At 41.1% G+C, this 21417-nt stretch overlaps 1 protein-coding gene across 5 annotated transcripts in view; it reads right to left on the bottom strand.

Moving 5' to 3' along the window:
* Nucleotides 1-8322: 8322 nt before the first annotated feature.
* The window catches only part of KIF5A (kinesin family member 5A), a 123836-nt gene continuing 110741 nt past the window's right edge, over nt 8323-21417 (bottom strand). For all 5 annotated transcript variants that reach the window (XM_075265620.1, XM_075265619.1, XM_075265618.1 and 2 more), the window contains 6 exons: nt 17392-17608; nt 15929-16079; nt 13077-13159; nt 10628-10655; nt 9959-10079; nt 8323-8636 (listed from right to left, as the gene is read on the bottom strand). In XM_075265620.1, coding sequence (XP_075121721.1) covers nt 10001-10079; nt 10628-10655; nt 13077-13159; nt 15929-16079; nt 17392-17608 — 558 coding nt within the window. In that variant the 3' untranslated portion in view covers nt 8323-8636; nt 9959-10000. The remainder of the gene's footprint in view (nt 8637-9958; nt 10080-10627; nt 10656-13076; nt 13160-15928; nt 16080-17391; nt 17609-21417) is intronic.

Raw genomic sequence — 21417 nt, forward strand, 5'->3', positions numbered from 1 at the left:
ATTTCTGCTGCGACATTCGGATGGTAGGATCAGAATTTGGCGTCAACAACATGAAAGCATGGATCCATCCTGCCTTGTATCAACGGTTCAGGCTGGTGGTGGTGGTGTCATGGTGTGGGGAATATTTTCTTGGCACTCTTTGGGCCCCTTGGTACCAATTGAGCATTGTTGCAACGCCAAAGCCTACCTGAGTATTGTTGCTGACCATGTCCATCCCTTTATGACCACAATGTACCCAACATCTGATGGCTACTTTCAGCAGGATAATGCGCCATGTCATAAAGCTGGAATCATCTCAGACTGGTTTCTTGAACATGACAATGAGTTCACTGTACTCCAATGGCCTCCACAGTCACCAGATCTCAATCCAATAGAGCATCTTTGGGATGTGGTGGAACGGGAGATTCGCATCATGGATGTGCAGCCGACAAATCTGCGGCAACTGTGTGATGCCATCATGTCAATATGGACCAAAATCTCTGAGGAATGCTTCCAGCACCTTGTTGAATCTATGCCACGAAGAATTGAGGCAGTTCTGAAGGCAAAAGGGGGTCCAACCCGTTACTAGCATGGTGTACCTAATAACGTGGCCGGTGAGTGTATAGGTAGTTCTTATACTTCTACTTTCTGCTCAATTCACTCTTGGCTTTGGCTCAAAAAAATGCAACAAAATCTGCAACAAAAAGCTGCACTTCCTCAACGTGGAGTCTCAGTCTTACTCACCTCTCCTGGGCTCCGGTGTGGCTTCCTCTCTCTTCTGGTCTGCCTGACTTCAGGGACCTATGTGACGTTGTGACTCTTGTGTCTGTGTCATGATTCCACATGACTGCTGATCTGAATACAAAAGGGATCCAGGCTGCGCAGGAATGGTGAAGGCTAAAGAAGGAGTTTCAACTGCACTGGAATCATTGGTGCAGTTCCTATTGAAGCATGCAATGGGCTGGAGATGTTGGAGGTAGTAAAAGGTCCACTTTAAGGCATATCCACAAAATATTCCCATATGTACTTGCCCCATTTTTACTAAAACCTCAAAATCCTTTAGGGATGCAATATTTGCAAAAATGTTTGTTGCATATCATGCCCCTTTTGGTGACGCGGACATGAAATGTTCCAATGTCCCATACTTGTGATATGACAGATGGATAAAATGCCCACCTCACATATATTATGACCAAGAGCCCGGTGGATGCAGGAGCATGCTGCTAGGCCTGGGAGATATGCCCACTCTTCCAGAATACCAGGAGGTCACCCCGTTTTGCAGAAGTGTCTGTACTATAAGTAGTCCTGTCTCTTTAAAAGCAGGGACTCATGGGAACAGGGACTAGGAAGGAGATGGGGGTTGCTTGCACATGGCTGGGATGAAGTTGTAGATCTATCTGTGGAGATGCAAATAAACCAAGTTGCTGTTGGATTTCATCCCTGACTCCTCATACTTCTTGAAGACATTACAGTGTCTTAGACGTTTCAGAATAGCTGGCAAATAGTTATGGGACTTCTATATAACATATGTATGTAAGGCAACAAGTCTGCTATTACAAGCGGGTTCATAGCGTCTGCTCTATGTACCTTTATTTATTTTAACCAAAAAAAAGGCAACAGGGGCGAATGCTTCTAAAAGAAAGGTTTGGGAGTGTTCTTCTATGTCTCCTCTTTTGGGATCTATTAATTTTTTAAGGAAAAAGGAAGGCAGAGAATATTCCTGTGACATTATTGAAATATGATCCTTACATAGCGCCGTCAATCTACTCAACAAACTCATCTGAACAATGGCCTTAGAGAAAGGAGAAACATCAGAACACAACAGGTGTGGATACAGAGAAATGTGGTCTGCAAACATAAGAAAGAAAGAGCCTAGAAATGTGTGCATGTTTTGTTGCATACAAACTCTCAGGAAAATTTTCAATAAAGTGAATACGACTCTGCAAAACTCCATTGTCACATTGTAGTTAAGAATTGCCTTATCAACAAATGTCTCCTTCATAGAGTACATATTACTCCCCTACTGTATGATACATGCCATCACTTTATAATCGGTGGAGGTCCAAACTCTGCGACCCCACAATCCAGTCTGGGATAGTGGTAACGTTCTCTTCATTCTGTTCCCCTGCCCCTTCCACCCACTGTATAAGAAGCAGCACAATGGCTCCACTTAATTGAATAGGGCTGGTTGCAGTCAATTGTATGGGATAGTTGCTGGGCAGGAAGAACAAGGGGACACAACACTGGTCTAATGCTGCATACCCTTTATTCTTGGGATTATAGAGGGTCCAAGACTTTGTCCTGCCACTAATCACAAAGCAATGGCATATTCCATCACTTTTTAAAGGGATGGAGAGTTTTGCCACTTACCCTACTTTCTCTGTGGCTCTATTTGTGACAAGGCATGGATTTCCAGGCTGGTTTCAACTCCGGGTTATATGATTGGAACCAGTGCCCATTCCCCACGTTACTCTGTCTCCACCCTCCTCGCACGTGTGATTGCTAGTTACCTGTACTATGGGGACTGGCAGACTAGATCATTAGAACAGTAAAGCCAGCCAACATAGTTAGCACAGGTGACTAGTTGCTACCTCTGAACATGGAACAGGAAAGAGGGAGACAGAGAAACTCGGGCTGTTCTGATCATGAGAGGTCAGAACTAGTCCAGAAACCTGTGGTTTATCACAAGTAGAACCATGGAGGAAGTAAGTGGTGAAACCATCCCTGGAGAACACCTTTGAGATGGGTATACCACTTTAAGGGTCCATTCACACGGAGTAACGTGCCGCGTGACCTGGCACGTATACGGCGTGTGAGATTTTAAGCGCCGTAAAAGCTCCCATTGGTATCAATGGGAGCCTGGATCATATACGCCGCGTTATTGTGCCCTATTTGACCATAACAATAAATGCAGCTGTTAATTCATGCCTATTATCATGTTAGTTGTCATGCTTTTATTAATGTGACAAGGCGCCAATCCCTGCACCCCCAATACCTATATTTCTAATCCCAGTGTTATGTTCCCCAGACTTGCTTTGAGTAAGGGGCTCATGCCTTGAAACACATAAGCAAGATTTGCCATGTAGTGTTTTTCTGTTTGTATATTTTTCATGCTTTTTGATCCTGGAATTTTTCATTTTTCAATTTTTGCTATGCATTCGCCTTTAACCAAGAGGCTTTTCCTGTGCATTCTTTTTTATCATCCGAGATTACTCTTATATACATATAGGGCTGTGAGTTGTTTGCTTTTTTACTTACAATTCATATGTTTACTATTAGAATTGTGTATTAAGTTAATCGTGTGGTATGCCATCGGTACAGTTAATACATGCTACATATGTATGTGCGAGAAAACCCAATATCTTGCATGCCACTAAAATCTGAGTCTCAAAATGTTCTGAGTAAAATGTGCAGGAAATCAAGACTGCAGCGACTGTTATTATCTTCATCTTTATTGGATTGATATAGATATGTGACGGACAATATATAGGATTACTGATAGTTCTCAATAGACAGAACGCATCATGTTAATGTTCTTGGATTTTGCTTGATAGAAACAGGAAACGATAAAGGACTGATTATTAATGCATGATCGACAAGGATCCTTCCCTCAAGATGCCTTTCAATTATCAGAAAAATGGAATGTGGGCAGAAAAAAAATGTCAGGACATCTGTACATGTATGTACCTGTGTCCAATACTGTAGCTCTGCTCCACTGACACCAAAGAAACCCCTTCAGTTAACCTGAAGTATAATCCTTATAAAAGGTCAGCTGTTCAGTTCTGAGAATTTCATGAGCATTTATAAACTGAAGATATATGTGATATAGTATTGCTCGTGGGGTAAATTTTTAAAAACTTCTTAACAGTAATCTTATTAGGTCTCCTGCACATGGGGAAATATGGTGTGTAAGGTCCAGAGTCCAAGCATCATAGTCATCCCAGTCTCCCTGCAACTGTATTCGACCATACTATATATAGTGTGGAATAGTAGGGCCATTGGGAGGCAGGGACTACTAGTACCATAGATTACTATAATGCTTGGAGTCCAGCTCTCCAGACATTTTCTGGACTCGATTTTCTGGACCATAATTCCACATAAGTCCTTATAGAGGACCTTTCACCATCTTCAATGAATCCAGTTCTTTTTATGCTTTAATAGTTGCTGCTCCACTCATTCTGAAACAGTTGGAATCTTTTCTCCAGCCCCCACCGTTCCAGAGCAATCTGTGCAGTTAGTTTTGGTGGCTGATGTGCTGTTTAGGCTCTGCACTGTCAGGAGGGCGGTGTCAGGCAGGAGCAGACAAAGGGTGTGATTCTGAGCTCTAACACTGGCTGCCCCTGAATGGAGATCTGAATCACACCCCTTGCTTGCTGCCACTTATCTGACATTACAGAATTTAAGCAGTGTATTAGTAACCAAATCTAACCGCACTTATTAAGAATGGGGGGGTTACAGAAGAAATTCCAACTGTGCCAAAATCAGTGGAGCGCTGCTTATTAACAGATGCTAAGCACTGGAAGTTGTGTCGGTGGTGAAAGGTCCTCATCCAAGATTCAGTGTAACTGAAAATCAATTGTAAAGATATAGGTTTAGTGTTCAAGTTTTTTTCCCCCTCTATTCTGCATTTTTTTTTTAATGATGTTATTTCCAAAAGATTAACCCTTCCAACATCATAGTATATTTTATATACTACCGTATTTTACGGACTATAAGGCGAACTGGACTATAAGCCGCATTGCCCATGAGCGCCTTATAGTCCGTCTCGGTTCATATATAAGGCGCACCGGACTATAAGCCGCAGTCCGGTGCGCATTATATGTTATTGAAAGCGGCGGCAGGCAGACTTTGCCAGCGGCCGCTTAACCCCCCGCGTGCCAGCCGCTTCTATTGGAAGCGCTCGGCAGGCGAGGAGGGGCTCTATCAGCAAAATCATGCTGATAGAGCCCAACCGTAATGTTGTGAAACTTACCGAGCGGTGCAGGGTGGGCGGGCATTCAGGCCTCCTCTTCCTCCGATGTTCCGTCCTCCTCCTCCGCCGCTCGCTGATAATGGCCTGGGCGCATGCGCAGTAGTAGAAGCATTATGATATTGCGCATGCGCCCAGGCCATTAGTTCGCGGGCGCCAGAGGAAGTGGTCAGGACATCGGAGGAAGAGGAGGCCTGAATGCCCGCCCACCCTGCACCGCTCGGTAAGTTTCACGTTCTGTTTCAGCGTGACAGCAGGGCTGCCGGACACTTCCCATTCATTTCTATGGGAGCCGGCATGCGAGCGCTCCCCATAGAAATGAATGGACTGCTTTTTTCCATTCATTTCTATGGGGAGCGCTCGCATGCCGGCTCCCATAGAAATGAATGGGAAGTGTCTGTCCATTCATTTCTATGGGGAGCGCTCGCATGCCGGCTCCCATAGAAATGAATAGGAAGTGTCCGGCAGCCCTGCTGTGTGAATGCACCCTTACGGTGCCTTTTATGTATGTATGGAAGCGGCATGCAGACTTTGCCGCCGCTTCCATCCATATATAAGGCGCACCGGACTATAAGCCGCACTTACGATTTCTGAGGAAATCGTAGGTTTTTATGTGCGCCTTATAGTCCGGAAAATACGGTAGTCTGCTCTTTAATAATTTAATCTCTAAATATCCAATATTTTTGAGATATGGTGATGTTAGGCTATGTTCACATTTCTCCCATCCTCTCCAATCACAACAGAAGCCAAGACATTGTTCCAGATCTCTCATAAGAAGGAGCCAAATTACAGCGGTGTCCATCGGGTTCTACTGAAGCTTCTGTTGTTTTGATGTAAATATAACACTGCATGCAATGGTTACTGAACTATTAAGGAGACCCAAGAAAGGCAGTGTGAATACACTCATATCTTCCTCAATCTTTGGTCCTTTTTTTCCTAGTATTTTTTATTTTTATTTTGGGGAATATGTAAAAATGATGGTTTTGCCACAAATAGTTTTGCATAAATATGCTGATCACATAAAATGTGCACCTTACTTTTTGTCTTCTAACATTGCTCGTAACCAGGGCTTCTAGGTCTTCTCCTTATGAGACGTCACCAGTTGAACTGAAGTTCACGCCAAAATTAGAAATATAACTCCATTTGTATTTCCTATTTCTACTAAGCTCTGTTTAGCATAAGCACAAAAGAAGTCATTATGCTGCGTAATCGGATCATTATACCGCCAGGGAAAGTCCTGTGCAGCAGACGAGAATAAAAGGGGTTGTCCTAATATTAATAATTATCTCCTATTCGCAGGTTAGGGAATAAGTCTTTGATCACTGGGGTCCAACTGCAGTTCCCAAACTGAATGGCGAGATGGTGCACAAGACTGACCATCATTTTATTCACTTCAATGGGACTGCGGGAGATGGCCATTCCAAAAGTCCTATAAAAGTAAATGGAGTGGGGGTCACCCATGTGCACAATTGCTCCATAGACAGGGAAATCTTAAGGACTCCTGCTGTCAAGACTGATCGGGAGCCCGATGGTTGTACCCCAACTGATCATACACTTATCTACTATCCTATGCACAGAGGATAGGTGACCATCGCTGGATACCCCTAAAGAGGATCTGTCACCAAGTACAAAATACGAAATAACATACATCAGTTGATTCTCGCTCCTCCCCCTGGACAATTTTGTGTTTTAATTTTTAAAATTCGTCCACCCATTTAAAAGCGCCCCTGGAAGATTGTATGTAAACTAGCCCTGATTCTCCATATGGGAAGACACCTTTTATTTTCTCATAGTATAACATAAGCTCACCACCCACATGGAGAATTGGAGCTAGTTTACATATAATCTCCCAGGGGTGGGATCTTTTAAATGGGGGGACGGATTTTAAAAAGAAAAACATCAAACAGATCAGGGGAACGGCAGGAATGTATTTCATTTAGCATTTTGTAGTTGGTGACAGATCCTCTTTAATATATAATCACTGCTATCAAATCCACAATAACGGGAGTTGATGAATTATAACTTAGGCCTTGTGCCTTGTCAGTGTGCTAGCTGTATTTTTCACGGCTAGGACAGTGACCCATTCATTCCTATGGCCCCATACACACCACCGAGTATTCATGGTCCGGTGTATGGGGCTGTGAGCAAAACTCAGGAAGGTCCTATCCCTGTTTTGTGGATCGTGCTCACTGGCCTCAATAAATGAGGCCGCAGGCACAGGGGCGGCACACAGATGTCATCCATGTCCCATCCATGCCGTTCAATCACAGCCGGGCGCGACGCCTTAGCATGACACCAAACATTCAGACATATACAGCTTGCCACTATTGGAGATTGTAATGGCAAAATCCCTGAGTCTTTCTACCTACTGCCAAACAACAACTTAAATCACACCTCTATAGCCATGGGTTGAAGACCACTGCTTTACAGGAGGGGCAGATTTCCCTTCTCTACCCGTTTAGATATCAGATAGATGTCCCAATTTACTAGATCTCCATTGTCACCGTCTACATAACAGGCCTTTATCTTCCCTGTAGCCAGATCATTAGATCCAAGTAACGCTTCCCACAGCAAGTGTCAGTCATTGCATGTTGCGTTTCCCAAATATGAGTTTTTTTCTTTTTTTTTTAAAAAAAACAAAAGTTATAAAACAAAATGGGAGTTGTATTATCTTTATTGTAAATTGCCCAACTTTCTCTAGTATTAAAAAATAAAACAATAATAAATAGTATCTGTATATTCAGAACACAGACGTACACTGGACAGAACAGTGCAATGAATCATGCTCACTAAAAGGGAAAGTTTCATTACTTATTATGTTTTATAGGATGTTATTGATGTCTTATTGTCTTTTATGATGATTTTTGTAGCCAAAAATGATTACGCTGATAAGGTCACATACATTAGATCGATGTTGGTCAAATCCACTGATTTCAGCAGGACAAGCCAAGCATCTAATGTGTATGTAGGCCTCTTCTGGCGGCAGATGGGAAAAAGGATCGGGTTGTTGTATTTCAATATGCCCAATAGTTTTATTCTCTAGGGAGATAAGCTGCCACCAGTATGCTCCTCCCCATGTTGAGAATACATGCACACTTGGTTATCTAACGTATATTATTAGCCTTATTACTTCTACTCTGCATTGGAGTAGACCATTTGTATACACTACTGCTTCATTTGCTGCTGTATATTTTCCCCTGAGGTCATTATCTGCATCGGCTTCGAGGTACTCGATAAAAACCTTCTGATGAACGCAGAAGGTTTGCAAATGCTGAACCGTATACCAAATGTAGTTTTCAATGAAAATTTCCCTTTACCCATGTTTCTCATCCAGCATATTGTCGAGGCCATAGCACTGAAAAGACAACTATACATAATTTTAATTGTCACATTTTATTCCATTCCTTTGGATACATTACTAACCCCAGGTAAATGACACAGTGCGTGATTTGACAGGTATACATTACGTTCTCCTAGAGGACTGAGTTTAAAACACAAGTGGGTACATAACTGAGTGCATTGCAAAGGTATAGAATAAACATTAGCAGCTGTTAGTATACAGTACGTTAACAGAGCACAGTAGAAAGACATTGAGCTAGAGTCATACAGGGAAGATAATGTTTGGCAGCAGAGGCCACAGAAAGCTAACTTGCAGCATGCTGGGAATAAGCTTCAGTTCCTTTGGAGACTGGAAATGGAAAAAAAGAAAGACAAAGCAAAGAGAGATCAATAGATTAGTGCATTAGAGGCGAAAGAACAGCAGTCATTACCGGGTGGAAATTACTGTGTATATGTGCTAGTCCTACATATCTACTTCTGACTGTCGTGTGCAGACCAATATAGCATGCAAAAGCAAAGTGTAGCAAAAAACAAAAAAAAAATTCTATAAATCAAATATTACATTGTTATAAATGATCTTAGCTTCTTAAAGAGCTCTACAATTGGACTTAAAGAGGATATTTTATGTCCTCGGGCACATGCGGTTTTATATACCGCTAGAAAGCCGACAGGGCATATCCAGTTAGACTGTCAGGAATGCCCTTCTGACAGTGAAGAGGTATTGTAACGGCACTGATAGCTCTTCCACCGGGGCACATAACGGGAAAGCCAATAGTGCGCTGAATTCAGTGCACTGTCAGCTTTCTAGCGGTATATAAAACCGCTTGTGCCCGAGGACATGAAATTCCAACAATCCAGCTGCTCCACTAATTCTGGCACAGTTGGAATTTTTCCCTAGACCTCACCATTCCCGAGCAATCAATGCTGTTAGTTTTGGTGCCTGATTTGCACTGTCAGGAAGGCAGTGTCAGGCAGGAGCAGACAAGGGGGTGTGACTCTGAGCTCTGACACTGGCTGCCTCTGATTGGTGCTCTGATTCACATCCCCTACCTGACACCGCCCTATTGATAGTACAGAGCCTATATAGCATATCAAGCATTGCTAGGGAATGGTGGGGGCTAAAAAGAAAATTCCAACTGTATAGCATTTCCTGTAGATAAGTCATACATGTGTAAGATGGCAATTCGTTTTTAAAGTGTAATTAAACTTTTAGTTTTTTTTCCCATAGTTCAGGTGAAGATAACAAACTTTGTAATATACTTGATATCAGTAAAGTGCCTGTTTATTTATGTGTTTTTTCTTTCAGCTATTGATCAAAACTGAACAATAGAACTCTATGGAGAGGGAAGAGAGCTCCTCATATAGACATCAGCAAGACAGACAGTCATAGAGAGACAGAGACATTTCTCTGTCTCTCTCTTTCACCTCCCTCTCCATAAAGCCCAATATAAACTGACCTGTCTGTCTATAGAATAGGCAACTAAATCACTCAGATAAGGAGTAAAGGCAATAGTAATATATAAAGACCAGAGCGCTTTTCTTTAGTGATGTATATTACAGTTTGTTCCCCTCACCTGCACTATTGATTTATGAAAAAATAAATGAAAGCAAACTTCCAGTTTAATACCATTGAGTGTTAGTTGTAAGTAAACGTCCCTTCTGCTGCCTTACCTGGAAGTGCAGGTGAAAAGACGTATCTAGTGAACCCTGTTATTAGCTGGCTGCAGTCTCCTGGTGAAGGGGAAATAACTGGGACTGTTCATCAGCCTCACAGCCGCATGGCAAGTCACTTCTGCAAACAGGTAGAATGGAAAATAAATGCAACGTACGGATGTAAAGGGAGGTCAAAAACAGTAACAAATAGGGCCCTGTACTTGACATTATCTATTGGGAGTAGTGTTTAGAAATATGCAGTAAAATGATGAAATATATACCAATTTAAGTAACAGAAAACCAAATGACAATACATTTATAACGCAAAAATGTACATATGGATGAACGGGTGGACGGCACATTGACTTAGTAGGTGTGGATCATGTTTTAGTTTCCAATGGCAAAACCCCTGCATGGTTGCCCTCCTGATACTCTATCATCACAGGGATTGATGTGAGGACAATCTGTGTGCAGGGTTGTAGAATATCCATGTTATATATGTAACAGCTAATAAACAGTCAGTACAAGGTCTCTGTATCTTATCCAGAGTAAATGAAATCTTATCAGTTCACATCACATCAACTTCTAGCCGTACTACACCCACATCTAGCACATACCAGTCATGCGGTATAGTCAGAATAGTAATCGTAGAACAACCATACTTAAACATATACATCTGTGACTCACCGGTTGTCATTGATGTCTGTAGCATTGCCTGTTGTCAGTACAATGGGTAAAAAGAGCAGCTTGTTAAACATTAATACATCATATAATATATTATTTACCTATGAACTGTATGAACCTGACTACTACAGTATGTGCCACAGTATAATATACGGTAGTACAATACACCCAGCTGCTTGTTAGTAAATACCATTACATTAGTAGGAAATGTATTATATCATGTATGGAGATCCGCAGTTCACTGTTTTACACACTTATCTAGTGGTTTATTATTTCTATGACAGCAAACAATAATCCTATGGCTGATTAGTAATAACCTCCACCTAGTCCTAGGCCTTATCCCTGGAGTTACAGCTATGAAAGTATATCTAGTATGTTGTCTGGCTTGAAGGAATAATAGTATTAAAATAACTTGGAAGTAAAATACCTTAAAATATACACTAATAATACAGAAATCATTAGGTGGCAAAGTATACATAACTATTGTCTTATATCAGTTTCATGATATATTCGCATATATAATGTAAGTGAACACAGCGGTACATATTGTACTACATTCCCTAATGAAATGGATAGAAGTAGGATACCTCTCATTGCCAGCTACATAACTTGTGCTTTTCTTAAAAGGAACCTGCCAGCATGATTTTGCCACTACAACTGTCACCAATACCTAACAGGGCATCTCATCAGTTGTCCAATGCTATCTTTATAAAGTCTGAGCATCGCTTCCACCCTCAGGCATGATTTACATCTGCGTTCAGTATTCCGTTCGGGAAATCCATTTAGGGACCCCTTGGAAACCTATACGCATTAAAAAGCATTTATCTAAGAAACCACACGAAGCCCATAGACTATAATGGGGTCCGTGTGACTCCCGATTGAAACATGCTGCAAGCAGCACTTTCCTCTCCGCATAATTCGCGCGGACACCGAGCGGAAAACACACAAACCCCATAATAGTCTATGCGGTCTGTGTTGATTCTTAGCTAACCGCTTTTTAATGCATATAGGTTTCTGTTCGGGGGGTCCCCAAGAGGAATATCGAACAAAGATGTGAACCAGGCCTTAGCAAAACCTCTTTTAATATTTATCAATATTAATATAACTAATATGTAATTTAGGATTTTAAAGTCAAACTAGTGGCGAGCTAGCATATAAAGTTAAGCCCTCCACGACCCATCTCCTCCCGCCTGCTGCGATAAACCTTCGCTACCCCTGTGATGTCACCGCTGTACCTGTTCCATCCAAATGACACTTAGTAATGAAGCTGGGTGTACATCCCTGGCTACAGCTCACTACTGCAGCTGTGTAGGGCTCAGTGACACATCTTACAAGGCATGATGCTCACTTTGGCGCAGTGATGAGCTGAAGCCCGTGAACTTACACTGAGCATCAGTCCTGAGCTTCACTTCCAAGGAACAGGCAAGGGTTTTCATTGGGATACAGTGGTGACATCACAGGGGTACAGGAGGTTCATCGCAGTAGCAGATGGGGCGTGGAGGGCTTAACTTTATATGCAAGCTCTTCCCCCCCTTGACTTCAAAACTCTAATTTACATATTGAATAAAAGTGGTTTCTCTAAGGATGGAGGCAATGCTCAGACATTATAAGCAATTATTACGGATAGGAACAGAGACAGTTGTAGATGTAAAATCATTGCGACAGGTTTCCTTTAACGTTCGGAATACCCGGGGTAATTTTCTTGTTAATCCTCCATTACATTTGTCACATGGTGAATTTATAATATTTTTGGACTACGGTGTGACGGATGGAATATTACCGTATCAAGTAGATTATTTTGTAATATTAAGAAGATATTTTGTAATAAGATAAAATGCCAAAATGAAAAATGTATATGAACGCATATTTAATTTCTCCCATGACACCATATACTAATAAAATAATGCCAAAGGGAGTCAATTATGTTGGTGAATATTAGATTATGACTGACCCTGTATAATGTAGATACAAACAAATTGGCACTTACACTATACAAAATGAGTCTCACATTATAACATAACTTTTACTACTCCACCTCTAAATGTGCATTCTGACTATTGGAATCTACAGCAGTTTCATGTGCATGCAGTGATATATACATAGCTGGGACAAATTCCTGCCTATATTCCTATATACAGACACAACTGCAGTTGATTCTTAATGATTTCGATGCGTTTAGTGCTAATGATTAAGATCAACAAAACCGACACGTTTCGCCCCCCCCCCCCAAAGTGTTCGCCGCTACACGGCGTCTTCAGGGGTATAGGGGCAAAAACTGCTTTTGGCAATTTGTTTCTATGTAATTATGTTGGTGAAAAGCCTGTGTGGCAGGAGGAGTCAGCATATGATCACTCCTGCCAACAATGCCTCTATTGCCATGCATTGCCAACCACCAAGTGGGGGAGACTCACAATATAGGAAGCACAACAACGTGTTAATATAGTTGTCTTACCATTGTCCACATTCATCTTCTGATAGGGAAGCAAGCTGCTTGTGGAAGAACTGCTTCTTGCAGTGGAACATGGGTTGGTGAAACTAGTAACAAAAAAAAGTCAGCCCAATGTTATAATGTGGCATATAGGCTTTGTAGTCTATTTAACATGCTTCACATATACAGGATGGTAAAATACAGGATAAAATTCAGCAAAACATACATAAAAGTAGAGAGAAGAATTCAGCTCATAGGGGTTACCCAGCTTCCAAAAATTATCTGCAAATCATCCACAGCAGTGCTAAATACTCCCTGTTCCCTTGTACAGCCTTTGCTTGCCATTATTTTACTTGCTGCTCCTTGTATCACTGTTATTTACATGCAGTGAATCTGTAGACAAACTACATTTCCCATGATTCATCTGCCTACTGTCTGTGTACCCCTCCCTTCTCTACTCTCCCCTGCAAAGAAATCACAGATAATAACTACCACATCTGAGGTCACATGATTCTGTGATGTTTCATTTGCAAGGTCAACCTCACCTTGTGAGGAGCAAATACAGAGATTGCGAGCAGAGAGATGAATCATGGGAAATGTAGTCTGCCCACAGATTCACTACATGTAAATAACTGATACAAGGAGCAGCAAGTAAAATAAAGCCGAGCAAAGGCTGCACAAGGGAACAGTGAATATATAGCCCTGCTATGAATATATTTGCAGATAATTTTTGGAAGCTAGATAACCCCTTTAAGAAAACTTTGTTAAAGAAATACTATATACAGATGCAATGCAAAACTCTCAATATAAAAAAAAAAAAATAAACATTCTTTGTCTTGGTCTGATGTTGTTATAATACAGTTACAATTGAGAAATATATAAAATATATATTCTCTATGTCTCAGTGGATCAGCTGTGTCCTCCTCATCCTTATTGTCCTGTGACAAGCTCTAAGGCAACTTTGTGACTTTGGATGGCAGACAAAAGCAAAATGTCATTAGTTTCCAGATATTGTAGCCCTACGTATATTGCTTATCTAATGCTAATAAGTGAACACTTCTAAATGAAACCCTAGTAGGGTGGAGACATACATAGCGCACTTGCAGCAGGTCAGCCATTGCAATACTAGCAGCGGCTAACCAACAGTGAAGTACAGTAACAGTGTACTGGATGGGATTTCAACAAACCCATTCACACACTGCAGAAAAAGTGTCTTGCGCTGCAAATTCTGAACACATGGCATGTAAATTATTGCTGGGTTTTCGCCACAGTTTTATAAGGATGAAAGCTGGGGTCAGCTGCCTAAAAATCGTGGTTGAAAGTAAAGGCGAAAGCAAAACATGCTCACTGTGGAATGTCTGCAGCAGACCTGACGTGTGCTATTCTATGGACACATTTTTCACAATAACAAGTGCCTTGGCGATCTGTATTATACAGTGTAATAGCTGGAATTGGGGGGGTGAATGGTTACTAATATCCCCTTCCTCTCATGTACATTGCATTACATCGGAAGCACATAGACATTACACTGAGATTAGTGATTATATATTTATCTGCATAAAAGTCACCATCAGGCAACCAATAAGCTTGTTGATCTCTGCCTTTATTAAACTGGGCAATGATCAGGGGAAGGGCGTCTATCCAGCGCTCATTTGCTGATCATTTCTTTGTTAAATACACCCTTATGGCAAAAATAATTGTATCTACCAGACTGCAGCTAATGTAAGCACATTAGGGAGCCGTAGAATATCCAGTCTTCTAATAGTAGAGCTTTTGTGTCTCACACCAGTAAGCTGATATGAGATGGAAATTGTCAGATGGGCCACAGTGCAAAACAGCCATTACATGGTCATTTTCAGAGCACTGAAAGCCTATGGGTATATTCACAAGTCCGTTGTTTTAACAGACAGTGAATAACATCTGATAAATAAGACGATCTGAATAATGGCGTTACAAAACAAGGATCAATGACGGCTGGTTAAAAAAAAATATATATATTATTTAAATAATTTTTCAATGGACACTGTGAGGAAGGCAGTTTGGTAGCAGCAATGGTTGTGGACCAAGTCAGAGACCAGGACACAAAATCTGGTGCAAACAGGTTTATTTAGTAGAAAAAGCAAAATAAATAAAATTTCAGGTCAGGTACAAAAATAAGCAAAATAAAACACAGCCTTAACTTCAAACAAAAGGCAAAACAAAAATCCTGCTTGTCTGAGCGCTAAATAATACAGAATAAGGCTAACTGTACATGTGGCTTACTTCCGGTTACACAATCAAACAAAACACACATCCCAGTTTGGTCTCACCAAATCTCATCTCTCCAGGACAGACCCAAGCAACTCCTCTCACTCCTAGGATCTGCCCTGAAGTGCAGGCTCTGCAGCCTTTTATGGGCCAGTAATATTTGTGTGCATGTAGCCTTCATGCTGTTTTGCAGACTATATAACAATGACTGTTGTACAACCCATTGTATTTCAGTGTGTCATCCATGTGCTAATCATATGCCATCCATGTACCATCCCAACACCTCCCTCCCCCCTTTCTTTTTTGTAGACAGCAAACATTTTTTTTCACAGAGCCATAGCCTTGATTGGCCACGACACATAGAAAAAAGAAAAAAACAGCGCACGTCACAATTATTTGTCAGTGTGAATGGCTCCATTGACCATAATGGTTTACTGTCCTGGCCAATTTTTTTGTAGATAGTACCAAAGGCGTAACAATTCTCAGTATATGCAAAGCAATCCCTTGTACTTAGAACAACAGCCTTTATGTCTATTCCTGCTATAAGTAAAGATGAATATTGATAAACCGCTATAAAGAAATTTCAGTGGGCACACATATAAAAGAAATTGCACATTTCTGATACTTACAATGTGTCATTGCTGGGGTTGGATGAATGCATGTACATATTTTGGTATTGCTGAAAGATGTTGTTAGTGTAACTAATTGTATCAGAATTACGGACTCCATAGGGGTTGGTGGGGGAGGACGCGGGGTAGTGTCCAGGCCTGATTGGCTTGGCTAAAAGGGAAAAAAACAGAATTAGAAGATAGTTTATATCAGATATATGAAGAAAGTATGTGATGACTCAGGAAGCCATATTAGATTGCAGCTACCTATACTGTAGATGGATATACCACTGTCTGCAGAATTAGATGATCACATACAGAAAACCATTATAGATGTTAGGTCTCGTTCACATCTGTGCCCGGGAGTCCGTTCTGCAGGTTTCCGTTTCCTGCACAAAACTGGGCAGGAGACGGAAACCTGCAGTCATTTTTCAAACCCATCCATTTGAATGGGTTTGAAAAGTGTCTGGCCGTGAGCGCCGGTGAGCGTTTTATGCTCTCCGCGGCGAAACCGTTTTTTTTAAACCGGACACAGAGTCGGACATGCAGTACTCTGTGTCCGGTTTAAAAAAAAACAGTTTCGCCGCGGAGAGCATAAAACGCTCACGGCTGGACTCGGCATGACAGGTTTCTGTCTTCTGCATGCAGAAGACGGAAACCTGAGAGCGGAGTGCCGAACGCTGGTATGAACTCAACATTAAAGGTTTTTTCCAGGCAGAATTTTTTTTTTATTTTTTTTATAAAGGTCTGTTAGTGATACTGAAACTGACACTGATGGATTAATAAGTGCACCCATATACCTTTAGCAGTATCTGGAGTGATTTCTGGGTGTCTCCAGTTGCTGCTGCATCCTCTGTGTTTATTTACATGGTGTTGTCAGCTTCCTGTGTCCTTGCTGCACTAACTCCCTATCATTCAGCCCCCTCCCAACTCTGTTACAAAACCCTGCGTCTCTCTAGCCTACTCCCTCCCACCCTGCCTGTGTCACTAAGGTTACCCCCCACCCTCTCTCACTGACTAGCGATCCCACTCATTTACTAGCCCCTCCCACCCTTGCTAGCTCACTAAGTCCATTGATCCTGCCCAATACTGGCCCCTCCCATCCTCCCTGTCTCCCTAGCTAAGCTATCCTGTCCACTACTAGAAGATAGGAAGAGGGGGAGGAGTCGTACCCCGGACACAGGAAGGCTTGATAAGTATTATTGGGGATAGGGGAAGAGTGATGGTGATGTTACATTTTGGAAGTGGTAAAATGTAATGTCATCGGAAGAGACTGAAAGCAGTCACATGACCGCTCCAGGAATATGAGTAATTCTAATTTACATAAATTAAAAAAATTTATAAGTTAGTTGGGTTGAGGGAGTTTTGTTTAGGGGTTAATTACTAGTTTATCCTGGAGAACCCCTTTAACAGTACTGACGATATACACAGAGATAGAGAAGCACAAGGAAAAAAACAAGAGAATTGGCTTTCTGCTCTCTTACCAATCTGTGCAGTGTGTGTGCGCTTCATTGTATTCTTGTAGCGTACAGCCTCCTTTATGCGGTCCACCTCTTGCTGATACCGTCTTTTGTCTTTCATAGCTCCTTCCTTGGCTTCTTTCAGTGCACCCTCCAGGGCCTTAACTCTCTCAGCCGTAGCCCGAAGACGTTTTTCCAGTTTAGGAAGCTCACAACGAAGATCTGCATTGTCACGAACCAGCTGGAAAGCATCGCAGAAAGTGAGAGACTGGAAGCATGGAAGCCAAATAGCGAAATCTATTGGCTTTTTTATTTTAGCTTCTACAGGATAAAACATGGCTTTGCTCATATATTTTTTAGAGTGTTGTAAAACGTTGTTTTTCAGTAGTATAGTTTTTATTACTTTATTTATTTTTTATATCTCACTCATGTTGGTATGTGTTAGTAACTCCTACTGTATATACGGTAATAATGTATGTGAACATATAAATGAGAACATCAGAAATGGTAAATTAGGAAAGAGCTAAACCTAAGTCCAATATTCATGTAAAAAGGACCATAAAGACTTATACTTCACTGCAAATCCTCAGTTACTTTTTTTTTTTTTTTTTTCTTTTTGGTAGAGTTGGAAGGGACCTCAAGGGCCATCGGGTCCAACCCCCTGCAAGTGCAGGTTTTCCTAAATCATCCCAGCTATATGTTTATCCAGATTCCGCTTGAAGATTTCCATTGATGGAGCTCCCACCACCTCCCGTGGCAGCCTATTCCACTCTCTCACTACCCTCACTGTCAGAAAGTTTTTCCTAATGTCTAATCTGTATCTCTTTCCCTTTAGTTTCATCCCATTGCTTCTTGTACTTCCTTGTATGCAACAAAATAGTAGTAGGTTGTCTAACTAAGGCTAAGGCTCCACGTTACGCAGCAGAAAAAAACACTACATTTTACAGTACAAAGTGAATGAGATTCTGGCTAATCCCATCCAAACGTTGCAGAAAAAAAATGCCATGAAAAACCCTGTGTAGAAAAATTGCAATACGTTTCCGCTGCGTTTTTTTTTTTAACATGGGATTTTAGCCTAAGACCGGGTTCACATCTGCGTCCGAGTCTCTGCTCGGAGTCTATCTTGCAGTGTCTGTGTAAAATGGCCGCCCAAGTTCTGTACGCCTGGCTTTTTCATCTAGTTAACCAGAACGAGGTCTGCTGCTGTTTGGTCATATATCCCTGGCTCACAGAGCTAAGAGGACCCTAATTCACAGTGGGACCCCAGGACAGAAACAATCAGAGGTGAGGGCTAGGCAGCAGCTAGTACTGAAAAATAAATTAATGGTATTAAATTTTTTGGAATGTACTAAAAATGTATCAGGTAATATTTGCATGTAGCTGTATAGTGGGCCCCAGAATGAATTTTACCGGTGAAACCTAGGCACCGCAGTCTGACACGGGTTACATCCCTATGAAAAATACTGTCACGGTGATTATACCTCTGGAGACAGAGCTGGACAGACATGCCTGGGCCCACCAGTAAAGCTCCTTCTGAAGACCCAATGTATAGCTTTATTACATATATAATAATACATATTACAAATATAATATTATTGTAAAACTGTGCCACAAACATACATTTATTTTTACTAGTCCTTGTCCAACCTAGTCCTTGCCTTGAATTGTTTCTATCCTAGGCTATCTATCTGAAACCTACTGACTGGCACCTCCTTAGGGTCTTAGCTCTGAGCTGTAGATACATTCTCACACAGCAGCAAGCCTCAGACATCTGCAAGGTGTTTGGGACTCTCTAATGTATAAGTCAAGAAGGCTGGCCTGGGGTTGCCTTTGCACCTAGATGTCATCTCAGCCATCCAAGGCATCTACATAATAAACAGAGTTATTTGTTGCATAGTGTTCATGTTTTATTATACGGAGGCATAGGTTGGTAGAAATGCTGTATGCTGCCTATCTGTATGTACTGTAGTGCAGTGGGGTGTAGTGTGCTGTGACCACTCATGTAGGAAGTGGAAGGTATGTGGTCCAATTTTGCTTATGGACCCAACTGAGAATTCATTTTTTCCCCGGCCTTTGGGCTAGTCTGAGCCCGAATGTATATCTGGTGGAATTTGAAACCTGGACTTGGTCTTAAAGGGAGTCTGTCACTCACAAAATCTGACTAGCTTTTCTCTTATTTACTAACCCATAATATAATGGAACAGAAAATTACACCTAAAGTACTACAAGTCCAAGTTTTAAAGGGGCTCTATCATTGGAAAAAGTCATTTTTAGCTAAGCACATCCTTGCATAGCCTTTAGAAAAGCTATTCCACACCTACCTTTTGTATGTAAATCGCCTCAGTAGTTTTTGAATGAGTCGTTTTTATACATATGCTAATTAGGCTTCAGTGAGCACCGGAAGTTCTCCGCGAGCACTGTCTCTCTGCAGTGTGCTGTGTAGGAGAACAGGGAGATGAGGCATCAGCAGCCTGCGCTGTACACACAGGAGAGAGAGACAGTGCTCGCTGAGACTTCTGGGGTGCACGATGGAGGCTAATTAGCATATGAATAAAAAAGGGCTTGTTCATAAACTACTGAGGCAATTTACATACAAAAGGTAGGTGTGGAATAGCCTTTCTATAGGCTATGCAAGGATGTGCTTAGTTAAAAATGACTTTTCCCTATGATAGAGCCCCTTTAAGTAGCTAAAAAGCAACAGTTTGAACAATTCACTATTGGTTTATAAACTTTATTCTTCACATTTCCCAAAGTTAATGAACATAAAAACTGGAAATAAATGGACAGGGCCAATGTTGATAATATAAAACAATGTAAATAATAGTACCTAATAATAATAATAATAACATAACACGCTGCAGTGTCTAATATATTCATTTCAGCTAATAATTTGAGGGATTTTTCAGAAAGGCAAATTTACTATTATAGAGGAGTATTCTAAGAATATAAAGCCATATGGGCTGCAGCTCCGTAATAGGGAATTGCTTCATTTTAATCCTTAAAGCCTTACTCACACAACAGAACCGTTTATGAAGGATGTCAATTTTATTAAAAACTACTATGAATGTCCGTTTTTGGCGGCCATCTGTTTTTTGATGGTAGGGTGTCATTTGATTTTAATGGACTGTTAAGAAAAACAATGAATTTTATAGGTATCACACCGATCCATTAGAAAACACATCAGATCCATTGATTTCTATAGGGCCGGTGTGTCTGTTAGCGAGCATGTCCAATTTTCACTATTGTGTGATTAAGAACTTAATGTTAAAATCATATGAAATAAATGTCCAAGAGTATCTTATATACATAGGTAGTTATACAGAATACATATCGAGACAGCTTGGACTTGGGTTACCTTTGCAGGCATATGGATTTCTGGGAAATGTAAAGTCTGATACAGTATGTATATGTCACATGCATTGGCTTTTATTCACATGCAAGCATTGCAGTGGCAAAATGCATGCAAATTAAGAAGCTGGTGATTTTAGAGGATGCCAGCCAATAGGTGCCAAAACTATATAGATCAACTAATAATAATAAATGTTATTTATATAGCGCCAACATGTTCCGCAACTACAGTTATCTAGAAATATGACCAGTATAAAAACAGCAATGATACATCAAACTATTAATACCATCAAGTAGTTCAATACTAGGATGGATAAGAGTAGTAGAACTGATACTTTGAATGATTTTCGCAGTAACCAGTGTCTGATCACTAGAGGGCCCTATCACAACACAATGACAAGAACAGGGGACCTACGTGTGAATAAAGCCATAGTGTACATGTGTGACCATTGTTCCATTCACTTCTATGGGACTGATAGAGTACTGTACTTGGCTATAAATGTCAATGCTATAGAAGTGAATAAAGCAGCGGTCATGCATGTACACTATTGCTCCATTTACACAAGGGACTCAGGAGCCCAAAAACCAGCCACTTATTCCCTATCCTGTGTATAAAGATAATGCTGTGACTGATTAAACTCTTTTAAGATACTACGGCCAGGGTCCCAATAGTAGCATGTCAATTATACCTACAGAAACGCC

This window comes from Leptodactylus fuscus, chromosome 2, assembly GCF_031893055.1.
Source record: "Leptodactylus fuscus isolate aLepFus1 chromosome 2, aLepFus1.hap2, whole genome shotgun sequence".
Taxonomy (NCBI): Eukaryota; Metazoa; Chordata; class Amphibia; order Anura; family Leptodactylidae; genus Leptodactylus; species Leptodactylus fuscus.